General features: G+C 40.8%; 1 protein-coding gene across 1 annotated transcript in view; it reads left to right on the forward strand.

Moving 5' to 3' along the window:
* The window catches only part of LOC135484368 (MAM and LDL-receptor class A domain-containing protein 1-like), an 89,827-nt gene that overhangs the window by 2,488 nt on the left and 67,962 nt on the right, over window positions 1-19,377 (forward strand). Inside the window, exons 2-4 of the mRNA XM_064765757.1 lie at window positions 1,049-1,119; window positions 1,349-1,420; window positions 1,648-1,697. Coding sequence (XP_064621827.1) covers window positions 1,049-1,119; window positions 1,349-1,420; window positions 1,648-1,697 — 193 coding nt within the window. The remainder of the gene's footprint in view (window positions 1-1,048; window positions 1,120-1,348; window positions 1,421-1,647; window positions 1,698-19,377) is intronic.

The following is a 19,377-nucleotide window of genomic DNA, read 5'->3' on the forward strand; positions in this document are numbered from 1 at the left end:
ATGGCTGTGGACATTCTGTTTATTTGTGAACATTGCTCTTCAAACAGTTCCTCCAGAAAGATTGGCCCTATGATTATTTTACCGGTAAAAATCTGCCTAATTCTGTGACCTGCGGTTGTTTCGTTGGGCAGTGTAGCATCCAACATGAGGACTATTCACACATCTTTTAAGTCAACCAGCAGCTTCCTTTAGAAAAAACCCGCTGGCATGTGTTAGCCTGATGATATTTACACATTTAGACAGTATTAAATGTGAAATAAATATTCGATATCCCCCCCCCCACATTATCCTCGCGGATACCCTGCCTTCTTCCAGCTACTGCGAACGATAATCAACTTTTAGTCATGGAAAACCATTTAAGCATTTCTGTTTCTCGTGAAAGAGCTAAAAAGCTTGAATTCCACTCAGACCTTCACTTTTATGACCAATCTATAACGGGCATAATATATTGATAACTAATTTGAAGCCACTCCTTCAGATGATAGGAATATCAGTCATTATTGAGAAACGGCAATGAATCTCAATCTGCTATTATAACTCATTTTCTTCAAGAGATATAGACGCGAAATCATTTTAGGGTTTTGAAAGGATTCTAATGCAATCCAAGCAATCAGAGTTGACTTATGATGCAATACAACACTGAAAACCGTGTAGCATTGTACAGTTAGGCCTATGCAGCCTTGTGACTCGGTGGTCAGAACACTATTTGGGGGTTGAGTTAAAGCCAGCTACATATAATTGATATCCCCCCTGTCATTGTGCAAAATTAGCACTTTCAGAGCTTTGTCATCAGTATCATCTTGATTGTCGTCAGATTCGTTATCATCTTGTACCAACTCTACATTAACATAAAGGCTTTTTTCAATTAGATAATTCATATTCAATTTCAATGCAAATTCAAAAAAGGAATGTCGTTTCCATTCCAGATAAATAAATAACTTCAAGGCCAAGTCAAGTCCTCGTGCCCAGGTGAGTTTGTACCGGAAATATCAATATCCATCTTATAGCAATTTATAAAAATGACTAAAGTATTTCTCTTTTGTTTCAGACTAAAATACTCAAGTTTAAAGTCACCTCAAGCCATGCAACTTCAAGGTCACATCAAGTTCTCAAGCCGAGGTGAGTATGTACCTGAAATATCATTATAAATCTTATAATCGGTTTTAAGAATGACTGAAGTTTTTCTCTTTTGTTTCAGACTAAAATACTTCAATATCGAAATCACCTCAAGCCATCCAATTTCAAGGCCACGTCAAGTCTTCCTTCCTAGGTAAGTATGTACCTGGAATATCATTATCCATCTTACTGGTTGTTTTAAGATGAATGAAGTATTTCTCTTTTGTTTCAGACTAAAATACTTCAATATCAAAATAACCTCAAGCCATCCAATTTCAAGGCCACGCCAAGTCTTCCTTCCTAGGTAAGTATGTACCTGGAATATCATTATCCATCTTACTGGTTGTTTTAAGATGAATGAAGTATTTCTCTTTTGTTTCAGACTAAAATACTTCAATATCAAAATAACCTCAAGCCATCCAATTTCAAGGCCACGTCAAGTCTTCCTTCTTAGGTAAGTATGTACCTGGAATATCATCAGCCATCTTACTGGTGGTTTTAAGATGAATGAAGTTTTTCTCTTTGTTTCAGGCTAATGTACCCAAGTTTCAAGTCACGTCAAGCCTTGATGTTGAAACAAGGTTAGTTAGTGCCAGAATTAAGTTGATTGCAATCGTCCATCAAGGAGGAACCTTGAACAAAGATAGATATATTTCCGCTTTAGATTTCCAGTCTGAGAATGTTACATAAATCCTGACCATCCCAAAAGATTGTCGCCTCTTACATCACTTTCCCTCCCAAATGATTGGCCCCATTCTCTGACCATCTTCAAATGACCATACGTCATAATCGTGCTTGTCAGCAATCCCTTCCTCAACTTATTATCATCTCGTTACGTCTCATTATCGTCACCCATTATCAATTGTCCTTTTTCTGTGTTTTTGGAAGAATGAGGAATTATGTCATACAATGTAACTGCTTTGATATAAGACGCTCTCAATCACCAAATATTGCAGCCCTTGATTTGTCCCAAATAGTGTAAAAAAGATGCCTTATTTTGGTTATTTATTACTGTTGTTGCAGTCTTAGGTTAGGAACATCTATGATTCTCCAAAACATTTATCCATCTACCTTGTAACGTTGATTGGGGTGAGGCACACGTAGATGCAGTTCATTTCACGGAACAATGGTTCAACACGGAAAAATCCTGAGACTGATTGGGAAGTTTGTCAGTATTTTGCCGTTAATTGACTCTTTTTGGTGATTCTGAAAAGTCGTAACAGTTCATCATTCTGATACCCCAAAACGACCCCCCCCCCACCACACACGATTCACGCAACCTGCCAAGCAGCCTGCCAATGACGTAAGATATTCACAGTGGGAAGATCAAATGGTAATCAGCTTTTTAAAAACGGTGAATAAATCTCTTCGTTCGATTCTATTTGCTGCTGCTTTTTACTCTCCACGCGCTGCAGCCTTGGCACTGTTATTGATTAGGGATGGGCAATCTTCGGCAACCCTGTCCTAGGCGTTGTTCCTTCTGAATCCGTGTTGATATGGATAACGACCATGTTAAGGTCATGTTTAAATCCTGAAAACGTGGTTTCAGGTTGTTGCATTAAAATAGTTACTACTGCATGATAGATAGCAGTATTGGGTAAATTTGATGATTTGCTGCATGAATGATTTGAGAGGCGATGATCTTCTGCATGCCTGGTTGACATCAAGCCTACAGCTAGAGACCCCCCCCCCAACCTCAAATTTTCTCTTAGGATCCAACATCGTTCTCCACGTCATCAAGGTCCAGGTTAGCGGCGCTTCATTCTGTTGTAAATCAAGCTTGCCTAATTAGGAACCAGAATGCAGAAACTTTGCACAGAACTTTGACTTGCTGCCTGACTTTTCGCTGCCGCTAATCAGTGTGCTAATTACTTTAATGGTGAAACACCATCATGCGAGGTTTGCCAGCATTGACATGAGACGGAGAGAGGAAGCGCCGGTTGGTGCGGCAGGCTGACTCATTGAACCCTGGGTTGGTTGCAGAAGCTATATAACGTGCTACCTTGATGAAAGAAGGGAACGCATTCCCTTAATTTGTAGAATCTTATTTCGAAATTAAGCAAAAGTGGAATTGTCAAAAAACATGTTGTTCTCATATCCCTAAATGAAGATGCGCATCCTATTTCGACTATCTTTGGTTTCCAGCCTACTTTCTATCCTGTGGTAAAGTCAGAATAAGTGCATTGCGGCTTCACAGCAGGATTGTGACATCCACAAATGTCTGGTATAAGTGAGCCGAATATCGGACCATTTAGTGTGCAGTGGAACCTCTTTACTTTATGGTGGCAACTTAGATGTTTTGATGACTCATAGCGGAGCGTTGTGGCTTACTGGTTATTGTGTCCAAATCTCAATCCAAGAGTCATCGGTTCGAACCCTGGTCTGGTTACCGCTTTGTCCTACATAGGTCGAGCTCAAGATGTATTGGCGACTCATAGCGGAGCGTTGTGGCTTACTGGTTATTGTGTCCAAATCTCAATCCAAGAGTCATCGGTTCGAACCCTGGTCTGGTTACCGCTTTGTCCTACACAGGTCGAGCTCAAGATGTATTGACGACTCATAGCGGAGCGTTGTGGCTTACTGGTTATTGTATCCAAATCTCAATCCAAGAGTCATCGGTTCGAACCCTGGTCTGGTTACCGCTTTGTCCTACATAGGTCGAGCTCAAGTAAGTACTGAAACGACAGTCACTTGATACTCGAGAGTGCCGCTATGGAGGTCTATACTAGTCTCAGTTGTTGTGAAGCATTCTTGAGAGACCCTGGTCGGTAAAAACCGCTACTGCCGTTACTATTCGATTGGGACCGACAACTACTGAGACTGTCCTTTGCATGGGCGTACATAGGCTGGTCTTAGGAAGGTGCAACTCAGTTTTAGACTGGCGTGAAATGTGAAATATACCTTTTCAAGGGGCCCTTCCACAGAAAAAAATCTGATGATTTAAGGTTTGAACATCCACCTGGGCACCCTAAGCCTACACTTTGCATGCAGAGGAGTTTCGTCTCCACTTTCACTGTCCACGTCACAGCTATCACTCTTAAAATTATTCCAGAAGAAACCAGAAATCGATGTGGCCACAGCTCAATAGCAGCATTAAGATTTTGTGCACAACCTCTCAATTCACTGCCCGTTCTTTGGTCATTTTCTGCAATCGAATATCACTCACGGTGGCGCGGGAAACTCCCATCATCCCCACCTCATTCGGCCACACGGCATGAGGCGATCTTCACACGTCAGGAGTTAATGCTGCCTATTTATACTTGAATCCCTTGACTTTGGTAGTGATGGTTTTTGCCAGCCTTTGGGAGTTGGTGTTGGGGTGTGGGAATCTCTCACAGCTCCGATGACGAATTTGATAGTGAAAGTCTGACAAACAGAATTTCTCTATAGCTATACTTTCTTGCACCGATTTCAGAGAAGGAGTGAATATTGATCAGATAAACCATTAAGCTGGGAGCATCACACTAATGTGGGTACCCAAAGGTGTGGAAAATATTGAATATTTCACGTGTCAGTGGCATGTTTCTGGTTGATCAGCGCCCTCCGGGTTATGTAGTGATTGATTAGCAGACATCTATAATCTTAAAAGTTAATGTTTGGTTGTCTGCTTGCTCAGATGGGGGAGGGGAGGGGGGGGGGGGTCATCATCTGTCTGTTGTGATGGTTGGACCTTAGTGCTTAGTGTGAAGTCCTAATTTGATGTTCAAACCAATAGTCAACGGCTTAAAAGCTAAGATATCAGTCTTTCTTAACGTCCCTGTTATTCCTCAAAACAGTCCAATTTCGCCCCGCTATTTATGCCGTTTTTGTACAAAACTGCTCCATTCAGAAAAATACCATGCCCTCTTCAAATGCTGGCAGAAGCACTTGTTTTCCTATTTAAAATCGCTGTTGGGTTTGAGTGATGTGCGAGCAGGCACAGCCTCAACGTTTTGCTGATATCATGACCATAAATGTGTCAGCATTAGACAATGTTATTAAAGCGCCAAGAACTAATGTTAGTAACTGTTTCTTTTGTTTTGGAAGAACTCGAAAGGAAGAGTTAATCAACTTCCAAATTAGGTTTTAGTCGGATTATCAGTGATGTCCACGTGACCTGCTCTGTGCCACGTTGGTTTAATCAACGTTTAACGATGTACAGAATCAATTCATTTCTTCATTAAAGGCGCCTGATTAGATATTCTCGTCTGAGGTGGTTCGTTAGATCTACCGTCCTTTCTTTAAGGGTAAATTATAGTTCTTCTTAAAAGGGAAATTGGACTAAGACCTGGCTCTTCTGTTTGCTCTCTTATGAATGCACATCTTTGAGGTGTTTCGCTGTGGTTGGATGTCATTTATTGGCAAGCTAGGTGAGATGCTCCAATCGGCAAAGTGTAGGAGTCCCTCACTGGCTTCTCACTTTCATATTGAGCTTTATCGTTCCCAATGTCTCCTCAAGCACTTTTTAAAAACAACTGTCAATATTTGGGCCTCCACATGTCTCCACAGAGGCACTCGTGGGTGTGAACCAGACCTGACCAATGCCGGACCCTGCGACTGTATTAAGAGTCAGAACCAGTACGCCATCACACTTCTGGTCAAATATAACACAGCCAATACGCGTCTTCGTCCGAATCCAAAACAGCTTCTAGTTCATCAAGTACTCCGACCTCAGTATCATATTCCCTAAACCGTCCGACCAGACTCGTGGCTCAAGTCCCGTATTAAGAGAAGGGATTGATAATGATCTCTCATTGAAGACAATGGTGATTGTTTACTGCGTTCCCTGATGACCGTCTAGTAAATATCTCATGGTAATCGTTGGCGGAGCTTGGATGGACAGACATCATTGATTGGCCCCACAGACCGATTAGTCAAACATCTCAATCATTGTCTGCTGTTTGAACAATTGATTCTGATTTCAACGAAGGAAATTATTTGTTCTTTCCGGGTAAATATCCACAATTACATGGAAAATTACACCATTTTGCAGCGTCTCCACTCTATTTCAAGTAATAAACGAGAATTAGTTGCCCACGGTCTTCAAAATTGTCCTAATTATGCATTAGCATTATTTCAAAAGTTGGTCTCTCTGATTTCATCTCAGAGAGAAGTGTGGACAATGCCAGTTTTGTTTCCCTTGATGCCGGCTTGGATCTAGGGAGAAAAGGGGGTTGCACTTTATACTTAAGGGTCTGGTCAATTTCAATGTTTTTTTCTTCAAATTTCGTTGTTAGTTTCAATGATTTTCTGACTCCGCATATGCTATGGGTAGTCTGTTAATCTTTTTCAATTGACGTTGATGCATCATCTTGTGAGGTTTCAGGTGAACACAGAATCCTGCAAAAAAAGATGCTTCATTCGCCCATGGTCATTGTTCATGCCCACAAACTTGACCTTGGAACCTTTTTTACCTTTCGCGCTCAGTTTGCAATTTAGCATCCGCCTTTGAGGTGGCATGAGACCCAGGCATCAAGGATAGGCACCAAACGACCTCCTTTACGTTACATAATGAAAAACACACAGAATCATCAGAAAATTATCGTCACTTTGAACATGCGTTAATTGATTTGCTGGCGTCGAGATGGAAACCCTTCAAGTTCTCATTCGTTGACCAATCATATGGGTTCCTACTCTTTGTGCCAGCATTTTGGTGCGGTCTGTAATTGCTGCTGCTATCTTGCATAATCTTCATCTAGATTATCCTATAATTAGTCAAGGGTTATTTGATTTTTGCAACTTCTTGTGTAAGCAGAAGTTTTGTGTTTTACTAATTGGCAATGACGACTCATTTTGTGCTTGCGCCTTTTAAGCTCAGGCTTTCTGGGTTGATCCTGTGAACATTTGCCTGAATATATTTGAAGTAAACTTCTGTGCAACTTCCACTCAAATTATTATTTCAAGGCTCAATAGAAGTGTTCTTCTTCGCCAATGAGGCTCATTTTGGTAGGAGAGAATTATAAGTCCTTCTCTGCGGCAACTTTCGCTACTTCCGCCTTTGAATTTCTCCTGTCATTCTCTATCCTACTGGTCAAATCTATCGTTTCACTGGTCACTTGCTACTCCTAATAGTTTTATTTGCCTAAGCTGCATGAAAAATCAGATGGACCGCATTAATCAATGGCATTAGCCTGGTCCCAGATAACTAGAGAATCTGGAATTAATCGGTATTCAATGCATGCTCCCTCGGGGTAAAATAATTACCGCTCCCAAGTGTTTCTCCGGCACTTTCAAATGGAAAGGTGATGGAGGCAGTGTCGTGTTTCACTTTGATGCAGTGCATCATCTGTGACGATGGCGGCATTGATATCTGACCTATCCTTGCATCAAGCAGCAGCAAAGCATTTACCATACTGTCAGCTGATTGCATTTCCATCAAATTTGGGGAAAAATCCGCTGGAATCTTTCCGCTGGAAAGATCAGGGATGAATCAGATTATCAAAGGGATGGCGACCTTGCTTTAGCTCCAGTTTGGACCTCCAACCTGTACCCTGCCACCATGATGCACTCGGCCTTGCTGCAAGCAGAAATGGTCTTCATCAGACACCAGAAATGACGTGTCTCTTTTCCAGTGCCGTTTCATGTTTTCCTTTTTGATAAGTCTCAGTACATGGTATCGCTGTCCATTTTATCTTATTAAAGTGTCTACTCTTTCGTAACATCTGGCTGACAGTGAGTTTTCCGCCAAGTTTATTATCCTGCTCGCATTAGGAGATACATCATGTGGTCATGTATGTCCATTTATCATTGATGAAAAAATGCATGCGTCACTTGCATCAATGAAGAGGTCGCAGCTTGAGTGACCTTGCTTTGGCTCCTGCTATGACCACCTACCATTGCACCCCTCTCAGACTCAAAGCAGTGGAGCACAGTAGTAGGCAGCCTTCGGACCTTCATGGTCGTTAAAGTGCACCATCAGCTCTTAGAAATAAGCGGTGATAACTCTCCTCTAAAGCCTTTGAATTCTTGCAAGCACTGTAAGCAATGGTTCCAATTCATGTCTAACATCGCAAGCTACAGCTTCCTTCCTACTAGCCGATGCTTTTCAGTCTTGAGGAGTATGCTGTGCATGGAATATCTTATCCGACTTCTAAAGTGCGATAATCCAGCCTCTCATCACATAACCCGATATCTAAAAGTGATGCCATCAACACCGACCTCGCTACTTGATTTTACAGCGCAGAAAAACGATCCTTGTTTTCTACCAAGTGCTAATTGAATTCTGGGAGTGAGCTGCGTAAGTTTTGTGGAGTCACTCTTCTCCATGAGTAGTACACAGTGGTAGGAAGTAGTCGGCAACATCTGCTGGGTTCAGATAAGACTGATCTGGTGTCAATTTTGAAATCATTATCAGAATTTCTATATAAACTGTTTTTGCCTGTGGGGCAAAGCAAAAGAAGTTCCAAAAAGTTCCAAAATGGTATTCTGTGTACATAATCAGCTAATTTAGTAAGCATTATTTTTTTGAAATAGTATCAAAATTTACACCAAGCCAATAAAGAAATAGACCTATTTACCGATATAGCTTAAATTCCTTAAAGGTGTGGCTAAAAACTTTATTTTAGTTAGCGAAATTTTGACAAAGCTGACGTATTCATACGAAAAATCATACAATTGCGCACAGTCGCTATCATAATAAACTAAGTGGCTTTTACTCGTGACGAATCCCAAGAAATGGCCCAAGAGCATGTTCCATTAAGATTCATGACCAAACTGATTTTTTTTACTGACGATTTAACTAAGCAATTACCAAGTTCAAATATTGACGTGATTTCGCGAAGGTGAACATTGTTGGAATAATTTCCTTGTCCTTCAGCACAAGATGCTGGAGAAATATTTGTGCCTTGATTACTTCCTGTGCGATCCGTACGGAACCCGCACCCAAACTATCAAGTGTCGTTATCGATGACCACCGCATATCAAAAGAACATTGGTGAATTGATTGGGATGCTGAGAGGGGATGGCGAAGGTCAGAGCAGAGAAGTAGATTTCACGTGTTTACCTTAGAACTGACAAGCAGGTTGTCGTTATCTCTTGTTTTATCTCAATCATAGCAACCAAAAGGAAACAAAGAACAAGAAGGAACAAGTAATTGTGTTATTGATAGGATGACAAGCACAGAATTGTGATGCTGCTTAAATATCTCGAATCATTTCTGCTTCAAATTATAATATGTATAAATATAAAGACTCCAAGTAAATACTGTAATTCTATGTTATTAGCCTTGAGTGATCTGTGACAGAGTGGCCAATCGACCAGGTAACCATTGCAGTTTTATCCCGATGGCGACATCGTTGCAGCGTTTCTGGCCAATTGACAGATTGCCACTTTCCTCTGGACGCATCGCTTGATTTCCTCGATGCCACACCTGATTAGATTAAGATCGGTCTAACATCGCAAAAAGATCACCGCGCTCGTTGCTGTCTACAAGATAGCCTTTCATTACACACACATTCTGCCAGCGGTTTCGCTGGATCTCTTTAGTATTCATTTGCAATGAAATTGGTTGTGATGTGTTGCCCATAGGATGTTGAACTGTTCTTAAGTGTTGTCTCCACAGTGCGGTTACTCTCGTAACCTTTTTCCTCCACAAACCTCGCAAAAAGATCGCCGCGATCGTAGCTGTCCGTATGATAGTCTGTTATTAAGTTCTGCGAAAGATTTCTCTTGATCTCGTTCCATACTTATTTACCATCGTTGTGAGGCGTTCTATAGAGAATGTGGGTCAGTTATCTTAACAATATGGTAACTATTTTTTGTTCATCTTCATACCTTGTTTCATGTGACGTGAAATCTGTTTCCCAATCAAAACATTTGATATGATGAAAACGGGAGATATTTCTGTATTCCACAAATATAAGTGAAGGTGTAAAAAACCATCTTTACGCTTTGAAACTCTCATTTGGTGACCAGCTTTGACTACCGCCCCTCACTCGGTGATTGTTTTCCATTTCTGTGAGTTTCCAAAGAAGTCACCACCACAGGCTAGCGTGGTTCCTAATCCGTTCATTTACTCCATCTTTTGAGGACGAAGCAGGTTCATTATTATTTCATTGGCCACCAGATCCAGTTAATCAAGCCTGTCATAGCATGTTGTAATAGCACGTTTCTGTGCGACATGCCGGGATCTATCAATTGTCAATCTTTTCTGACTTTCCTACTATGAACAACATTGCCTATCCAACTGCAGCAGCCAGGGATTTCCTGAAGTGCCATGGGTCAAAACAGTTGCTGATGTAGTGCAAGGATAAGGCTATTTATTTGTGAACTCTTGGCTTAAAATTGAAAGCAAAATCAATTTAGAGACTGGTTTATTGTACTACATGTGGGACGTGCTGAGGTTTTCCTTGCTCGTTTTAGGTTGTGTCGATAAGAACCAACCGACTCATATTGCTGAGTCTGCGTTTGACTCGGAGACCTCAACTGAGCGTTATCTTTTTCAGTAGATTTCATTTAACATGAACGTTGCTGCTTACGTGATTAAGCAACCCGACTCTGGGCTTCAGCTTTGCTTGGTAACATTTGATCAGGGCTGTTTGAAACTCATGCGAGTCCAGTCATATACATAAAATGATAAAACAATAAAGAGTACTCTGATGACAATAAAACTCTTAAATCTCATAAAATCCTTATTTGTCATTGCTTGGGCATTTGTCTTACTCGCTTAAACACTAACCACCTTTGTCAGATCAACTTGTCAACATGTCAGACATATCATATTTTTATTTGAAGGACACTTGACCAGTCTAATAACATGGTCGCTTAACAAAGTGTCTGTGCCAGCTTCCATGGGGTTATTAATAGCTAATTAATCAGCCAGTGGCAAATTTAGAGGAGCAATAAATCTTTTTGAAATATCTCCAAAAATGTCTTGCATTCTGGTTACGCTTGCAAAAGCTTTGCCTGATCGAGCTTTAAGTTTGTATGGTAATTGGTGGTCACTTAACAAAGTTTCAGGATGGCCCATTCTAATTCACAGCTTGAATCGCAGAGTTTTTCAGATTTACAGTTGGAAATGAAACCAGAGAATAATGTGAATCTTACCGTGAGGCTTTCAAAAGTGAATAATGCTTACTCTCATGACTTCGGACTGTGATTGTATCAATTTGACATAATTGATATCATCCCAGCTATTCTGACAGACAATTCACCGGAATGACCCTGACCCCTGAGTGGTCATCCGTCACAATCAAATTGCACCCGAAAATTCCTGACGTTTTCTGTCATAAAATCCCTGCGGCAAAAATGAAGCCAATTCGGCATGTCATGGCGCTGAATGGCCAAAGCTTAATGGGCAAAATGGCTGTGAAAGTGACCATTTTGCCAATGTCATTTTGTGCCACAGTTCAGCAATTTCAGGATGCTTTCAGCTAAATTATTTCGTGTGGCTAGTTTATTTGGATGAGATTCTGGATTTGATTTATCAGTTTGGCAATATAACTAGACAGATTTTTGCTGACAGTTTGTAATGAAGTGGAGAGGATTGGTTGAATGGCACAGGGATACTTAGCAGATGAACTTGGGGCCATCCGTTTAATTCTAATGCTTGAAGTTCGATGATGTCTAGTCCCTGCTTGCAAAAATGCTCTTCAGCGAGATTCCACAACTTATTTCAATAGTGCTCTCAATCCATTTTTCTTATACAAGATGAAGTTGTTGTTTTGGAGATGTCAACTGTCTTACTAGCCAGAAAATGTATCACATTCTGTTGAATTCTCGAGTTGTGATGCCAACTAATCCAGGCTAAATTGCTGCATTTTCCTTCCAATTCAGTCATACATTCAAGCTGTAGCAAACAGTCCGTCCTTACAGCATCAACTATTCATAACTTTTTACTCATCGTGCTAAAGATGCCTTCTCGGTGCGATACATTGCTGGATTTCATGGCTTCATACCTCATCAGCGGCCAATCAAAAGTGTCATATCCCATGTTGGCGATGATTTATGGCGTTGTCCCGCCGTTCCTAACTACATACAATCTACCCCAGGAGTTCATGCCCAATGCAAATGCTGTCATGACGTAATTTGATAGAATATCATCACTGGTTTCTTGTAATTGCAATGTTTCACTATTACGGATGATAAATTTGCCAACTCGTTCAACTCACGATTGATAGTTTTAAATGAAGCATATTGCTCTGTTGTGAAATGTTGTATAATGGCTATGTCTTCAATGGATGATGAAAAGTTCCTTCACAATTAACAACAGATTGAAAGTGTTCACAGCTCGGCAAATTCTATTGTTTTTTTATAAGTGCACAGACTGTGTTGACCTCCCCAACATTAAGACTCTCTTCGCAGTTGAATAAACAATTTGTTTACCTACTGCCCCCTCCTTGTCAAATCAACCAAAATATGATATGCAGCCTTCCCCCTCGGAGATTCGATGAATATCTATGCGACGAAAAACTGTAACACATTCGTCCTTTTGCATTGAGAGGGGAAGATTTGAAAATAATAAACCTATTGAACTCGGGATGAAACATCCGCAAGTAACCGAAAAGATTTATCACTTCCTGAAGAAGATGCCAATCAAAGAACTTCCCTGTAAGTTAATCAAGCTTTGCTGAGCGTGTCTCTGTAGTTGAGCTTAATATGGTCACACAGTGAATGGTGAGCAGTTGATCCAGGCTCTCGTTGATAACCCTTTTCTGACTTCTGAACAGTTTCTCTAACTTTTTCTGGTTCATCCGAGAAGCTCATAGTCCGAAGTGTGCTGAAAAATACTGGAGGTAGAAACGTTATGAAAAAAGCAAAGAAGTTTAAAGCTGTTTCGTAATCTCATATCAACTGCACCATATGAGCTTCATGTCAACATTTGTAAAACCAAAACTAGGTAAGGACTTGTTAGTATGTGGTGATGAGGTGGCACCCTATGACTCATTGGGTCTCACCGCCTCGTTAGGTTAGTTAGGGGAGGGTGCTCCGTGAGGCATCATCCCTCACCAACCTCATTAGAACCAGTCCGCACCAGCCTGATTAGACAAGGTATATGGCATCATCAACCTCAATGTCTCAACAGTCTTGTGATTGTCAGATAACCTGACATCGTCCCATGATTCATTTAACCTGTATCTATTGGTCATTCTACCAGAAATTCATATGATTTATATATTGTCTAAGTTACAAGCAATTGTTGACATGGGTTCGGCAGGTCTTGCATAAAATATGGATATTTTCCATTGTTTCCGGTTTCCTAAATGAACTTGAATATTCTAACTGAGTGTATTGTTTCATCCGTCATCTTCAATATGAGAGTCAAGGTTACACCATATGGATGATGTCACCTTGTAATGCAAAGAATTTGAATTAATGGTCCATGGACACGCTTCCTGGCGGATCACATCCTTCAGCTTATCTACTCAAGGTCAAAACATAAATGACGAATGGAAAAAGGATCGTCAAATATCCGATAATATCTTCAGCACTTACTGTAACATTCTTTTTTGATTACGACCCTTCAATGTTTGTGGACCCTTCTTTCAATTGCCGTTGTGCCGCACCTCGGTTTGAGTAATCTAAATGCTGATTGGTGAGAGTTATGATGGCGCATCATCACTGAAGAAGTCACCGATTAGACACTACAGAACGAACATAACGTTGACTGGGAAGGAGCTCTTCTTTTCAAGGTCAAGGACCTGATGTGAAGATTGTTGCAAGGAATTTGGGTACCGCCCAAATCTTGTATGCATCACAGTTACTCTAGGTTGTCTGTCTCTGCCCTTGTCTAGAGAACTGAGATTGGACACATCCCATTCTCTTTCATATAGCTTTTATGTTTCGTGTTTAGATGCAGCTTTCGGTCAGTTTCTCCCTCCAAAGTAAGATCCGAAGTTCTGTCCTCTGTCAGCATAAAATAGCTATAATGATCAATGCCATCGACAACAATCATTGGATACAGACAGAAATCAATAACATTGAGGTAGATTGCAGGTATCCTCCGCACCTGACATGACAATATAATGCAATCATTATTAGTAAGACCCCCATGTTGACAATGATTTCAACGCTCCTTTGTAATTGTTTAGTGTCTTTGCACAGCTCTTCGCTAACTACAATGTTCCCGGGTTACATTTGTTATGTCCTTGACTCTGCTGTCGCGCAGGAGAACAAATGGTTTTTATGTTAAGAAAAAAAAAGAAAAAGATATGGACGTTCTGCTGTAAACTGAGATGCATTTTGGATGGAAGTCTTACATGAGTTCTGAGGCATAGGGAGATCTTAGGATACAGTATGTCGTAGTTTGCAAGCGTGTGCTGCAACATGGTTAAGAGAGCTTCCAGGAACCATGATCAGTGCAGCAAGGCGGAGTTTTGAATGTCATCTTGTGTAACATCAACATGGTGCTGTTTAAAACCTCTTTGCTGTCGCTGTTGTTAATTGTTTTATCTCGGGAAAGGCAGCTACCGTTTCCCTGTTTCCCTGTTGATGTTTTTGCGTCTAAACATCATCGAATTTAACTGTTATTTTTCCTTTCTGGCTATTGATGTTCTTTTTCATTTTGTTGTAGGAAAGCCATCTACCCTTTGCACATGCCGATTCGATTTCGTGTTTTCTTGCAGGAAAAGGCATCTACAATTTCCCCATCGATGCGATTTCATGTTTTGTCGTTAGCGATACCTCGCTAACTGATGGTGTAATGAGTAGAGAACCCGAGGTGTGGGAAGGTTCCAGATGTGATGATGCCACGCTCGCCTTCAGGCCCACTTGTCACCATTGCACGCTGATGGCCTAACGCTTTTTTTACGAGGATGATTTGTTTGATCTCGGATGCTTGATTGAAAATGTTCTTATTGTGTTGGTTTGTTGTTGTTGGTCGAATTGAGGTGGGCCCTACCACTTTAGACTTTATCACTACCTGTTCTTGCAGATGTTCACTCTCTTCCTACTCTCTGTTTCATCAGTTGTGGTCACATAATTTATATAGGAATGATATCTTTATTTTGAAATGTCCTGAGGCTGGACCAAGCTTATCGAAGTATTCGCAGCTCCTATATGTGCAGCCCATCATAAGCATGAGACGGTGTTCACGCCAGGAGCAACATATTGAGAACATCCAAATGAGTCTTATAAAATGTGCCCTTTGCAGCGAGATATATAAAGTGCAGGCAATTGTGATTCATTCAGACTGAAGCAATCCATATACATAATTTGACAATCTCAGCCAAGGATATTAAAACTACGGCATGAAAGCCATGACAACCATCCATTCTATCTCAGATTGATGCAACGGGATCCCAGAACCAAAAATAGGATTGTCGCCGGTTAATCCCGCACGTTGACTCTTCCTTCTTAACCATCAATAATGCTATTTAGCATCACCTTTACCTTGCCTCCAGAAGCCATAGATATATGCTGAATATTTCACCATTTTAGACTGGGGAAATGAATTTATATGTGTTGATCCCGGCAATGGTTTGCGAGTTATTCCCTCGGAGATAAACGATGACATAGCAAGGATGGTCAGTGGCACTGGCCACTAATTGCTTCCCAGGGGAGTGGTTGTTGTTTTATACTCGCTTGGAGAAACAGACCAGTTATCTCTCGGACGATTTAGTGCTTGGAACTCTTCTTTAGAGGTTCGGTTGTCAGCAGACGCACCTTCACTTATATCGGCTTGGCTAGGAGTTCTGACTTCCTAGCTACTTTTTTCTCACCTTCACTTATATCGGCTTGGCTAGGAGTTCTGACTTCCCAGCTTCTTTTGTCTCACCTTCACTTATATCGGCTTGGCTAGGAGTTCTGACTTCCCAGCTACTTTTGTCTCACCTTCACTTATATCGGCTTGGCTAGGAGTTCTGACTTCCTAGCTACTTTTGTGTCAAATCATTTTCTGATGCCTTGACATGCTAAATATGACCCAGGCTATGTTTTGAATTAGTCCGAGGCCAATGAATATGAGAAGATTGAGTATTGAAAATTGACCGTTGTTAAAATGATCAACCTTCTTATAATCCTCGTTAAAAGCACAAAGAACCATGACTGATAGCCCTTACGTGATAATAATCCATCTCAACTCTGTGTTGAAACATCCCCACGTCTCTCGTTCTATTTCGGCTGCGTCACTTTGGAAAGATGTTGGCCGTCATCCGTCTATAAATGGAGATAACAAGTCACATGTAATAGCCGCGGCCCATGATGTTGCAAGGATTGCATGACGGACACAGTTAGCCGAGGATTTATAGCTGATACTTGGGCTTGCAGATGTGATTTATGATCAGGGCAAAGTAGAGGAAGCCATCAGTTATTAGAGCTGTTGGACTGACCGCAGGATAAATGCCTGGACATCTCTTGAATGATTTCTACGCAGTCTTTGTTTCAACACTTAAGGTGAAACATTCGTTTCGTTGGGGTAGGTTTCAGAGTGCATCAATCAAAGTTTACAAAGAATTTCGAAATTTTGAACTGAAAATTACAAATTAAAGGACATGATATAATGTTATGCTCTTTTCCTTAAAACATTTCAAAAACTTTCTTAGCTGTCATTATCCTGACGATCCATTAAATGCGAGACGTCACGTGGCACTAAAAGGGAAGTCAAGGTGGCTCCGGTGATCATTTGCAACATCCTCCATCCGTGTTTAATGTTTTTCTCTTCCCCGGTAATGTAAATGCCTGCTCCTACTGGATCAGCAGTATATCACTTTGAGATGCACAAAATCGGAAGGATTTAAAAAATGGTAGTGATGGCGAAGTTTGCAAGTTCTGGTTCCCAATCTGTATCCAAGTGACATCTAAAGCAAAAGCAACCTTTCAAGCCAATAACCCTTGTTGCAAAAGCGACTACCATCTAATAACCATATTCATAACTAAATAATCCAACTTCAGCAGTACTGCTTTAAGTTTTCTTTGAACCTCATATGATATGATCAGCATTGAAATGATTAGATCAAAGTGATAAGCTTCAAGATAAAACACAACAAATGTTGTCAACTCATTCGCATTTATTGCGAATACCTGCAATATCATCGAGGTGTAGAATTCTTGAAAAGTGAAATCCGTTATTCGAGAGTGTTTGTTGTTTCTTCTTCAAGCCTCCTTTTGTTATGTTTTGCCAGTGTGTCATCTTAGTTGAGAATCGCAGTTGTCAAAATCATGTCTATCAGAGTGTCTTATTCTGTGTTGCCAAGGAACTGTCTGAACTCAATGTATCAGGGTAGGGGAAGGCCTGGCCCCAAGATGTTGCCGGCAACCAATTGGTCAGATGAGTTTGGGGGCGAAAAGCCCCTTAGAGAGCCTGCTTGACATCCCCCTGAAAGGTTTCAATACAGCCCAGAACTATACATTGGTATTTGGAACCTTCTTGTCATCTCATGTCATCTTTACTGTGTTGTTGTCGGTATTATAGCCTTCCATGATGTAAAAACTTGCCCGCCTTCATCTCCAATGATACCTTGCATCAAATCATTGATATTGTCCTTATTGGGGTGATATGGTAATTGATGATTGCAATCACAGGCATATAATTCCGTGCCGTCAATGGCAAGCCGCGGTGTGTTCCGTGCGTCCCCGAGGGAGTACTTCAGCGGCTGAAGGATACCTTGAGGATGATGGCAAATATGGGAAGAATTAGACGAAATTGGAAAGTCTTGGTTGGTCTGGGTGACTATTGCGGCCGTCCCTTGTGTGATATATTTCAGTGAAAGGTCAGAAAGCTGATTTGAAAAACAATGTAAGGAAGTAGTAGGCCAACTTATTGGTGAAGGATTTTCAAAATTCTGGTCCTGTATAGGTCAACATTTTGAATGTGATTACTCAGGTCTTACTCACTTGCTGACCACAAGCTTAGCTATGTCAACACAGCCTAATTAGCATGCTAACTTCGTGCTTTTCATACTATCTCTTGTGTTAATAACTCAAGGTAATATGTCGGCTTGCAAATGAGATTAGAGCATAAAATTTTTGACCACCTTGCAAATTAGGCCAGTTCTAACAAATAGCGGACTGGTAGGGATGTTGTCCTGTCTGTCCAAATAGCACTTGAAGAATGAGACTTCACTCGGTCTACCCCGGCATTTCTCTTTCATTTCATTGCCCAGCTGATGATGGCTCATAACTGCTGACGAAACATGAAAATCAACTTACTGGTAATTTGAAAACTAGAATGGATGCAGAAAGCTTGCCATTGGCAAGTGATCCAGTAATGGCATGGGACTGGTTGGCGGTTACAATGCCTGGGATTTGAGAAGTGGCAGTTTGCAAAAATATCGTTGTTAAATTGTGATGGCTCCTTTGGCAACTGTATCTGCTAAATTTGATCTAGAAGGCTCAGATTATCGTCATTGTCCATTCTATTGCCCAATGATAACACAGGAGTATTGACAAAGAATCGAAGAAAAAGAAATTGAAGCATGTTACTTGCAGTTGGACAAGATAACCTCACTTGCCTAATTCTTGGCTTGTGTGGTCTGCAAATGTAACTGCTAATGCGAGTACTGTGATGTATTTGAATATACATGTATATCAGTTGATGTGTATCTTTTTTCTTTCTTCTGCGTTAGCTCCGTGGCGACAACACGCCCAGCGACTTAAGCGTTGGCTGATTGTTGATGTGTTTGAAGTCAATACTTGCAGCGTAGACCGCGCACCTCTTTTCGAACCGTTTGGGTAACTCCTCTTTCATCTTGGATTCATCATTCCTCTCTGTAATAAGACTTACAGAAACCAGTATGATTTAACTGCGATGATCTTTTCTCAATTTCTTTTCCAATTTTACATCCAATCTCAGCTAATCTGCATCGAAAAATTGTTAAAAGCACATGCCGTTTTGATGGATAGCCGTATCGGTATGATGCGATACATCTGATGCGGTCATAATCACATCAGTATTGGCAAACATCCCATAATAACGGTGATTATCCTCGATCGGTATTTATGATTCCCACTGGAGAATGAATCAATAATCTCGATGTATTCCCCCAAGAATGGTCATTATGATAACATTAGAGGAAAATTACCGTGTGCAGTTGTGTAATCATGTTTTTGATAATAATTTGGCTTCTTGAGGAAAGATCAATGGTGTCTATTGAACGTTTCTTCTGATCTAATGCCAGAGATGCTGCTTTGGAACTCTTCATGCCGACCGATACCAGAGATGTGCTATTTTGTGCTGATTATCGGTTGAAATGAAAGCCTTGAGCCATCCCATATCCTCTGTTCTTCATGAATTTTGCATGGCAGTGACTGGTGTCCCTGTGGATGTTGCATTGGATTGTCTCAAAATGCTACGCTCAAGTTTGTCACCAAAAAGAGACGGATCCAATAATGATATTTCGTTAACAT

Source organism: Lineus longissimus, chromosome 3 (assembly GCF_910592395.1).
Source record: "Lineus longissimus chromosome 3, tnLinLong1.2, whole genome shotgun sequence".
Taxonomy (NCBI): domain Eukaryota; kingdom Metazoa; phylum Nemertea; class Pilidiophora; order Heteronemertea; family Lineidae; genus Lineus; species Lineus longissimus.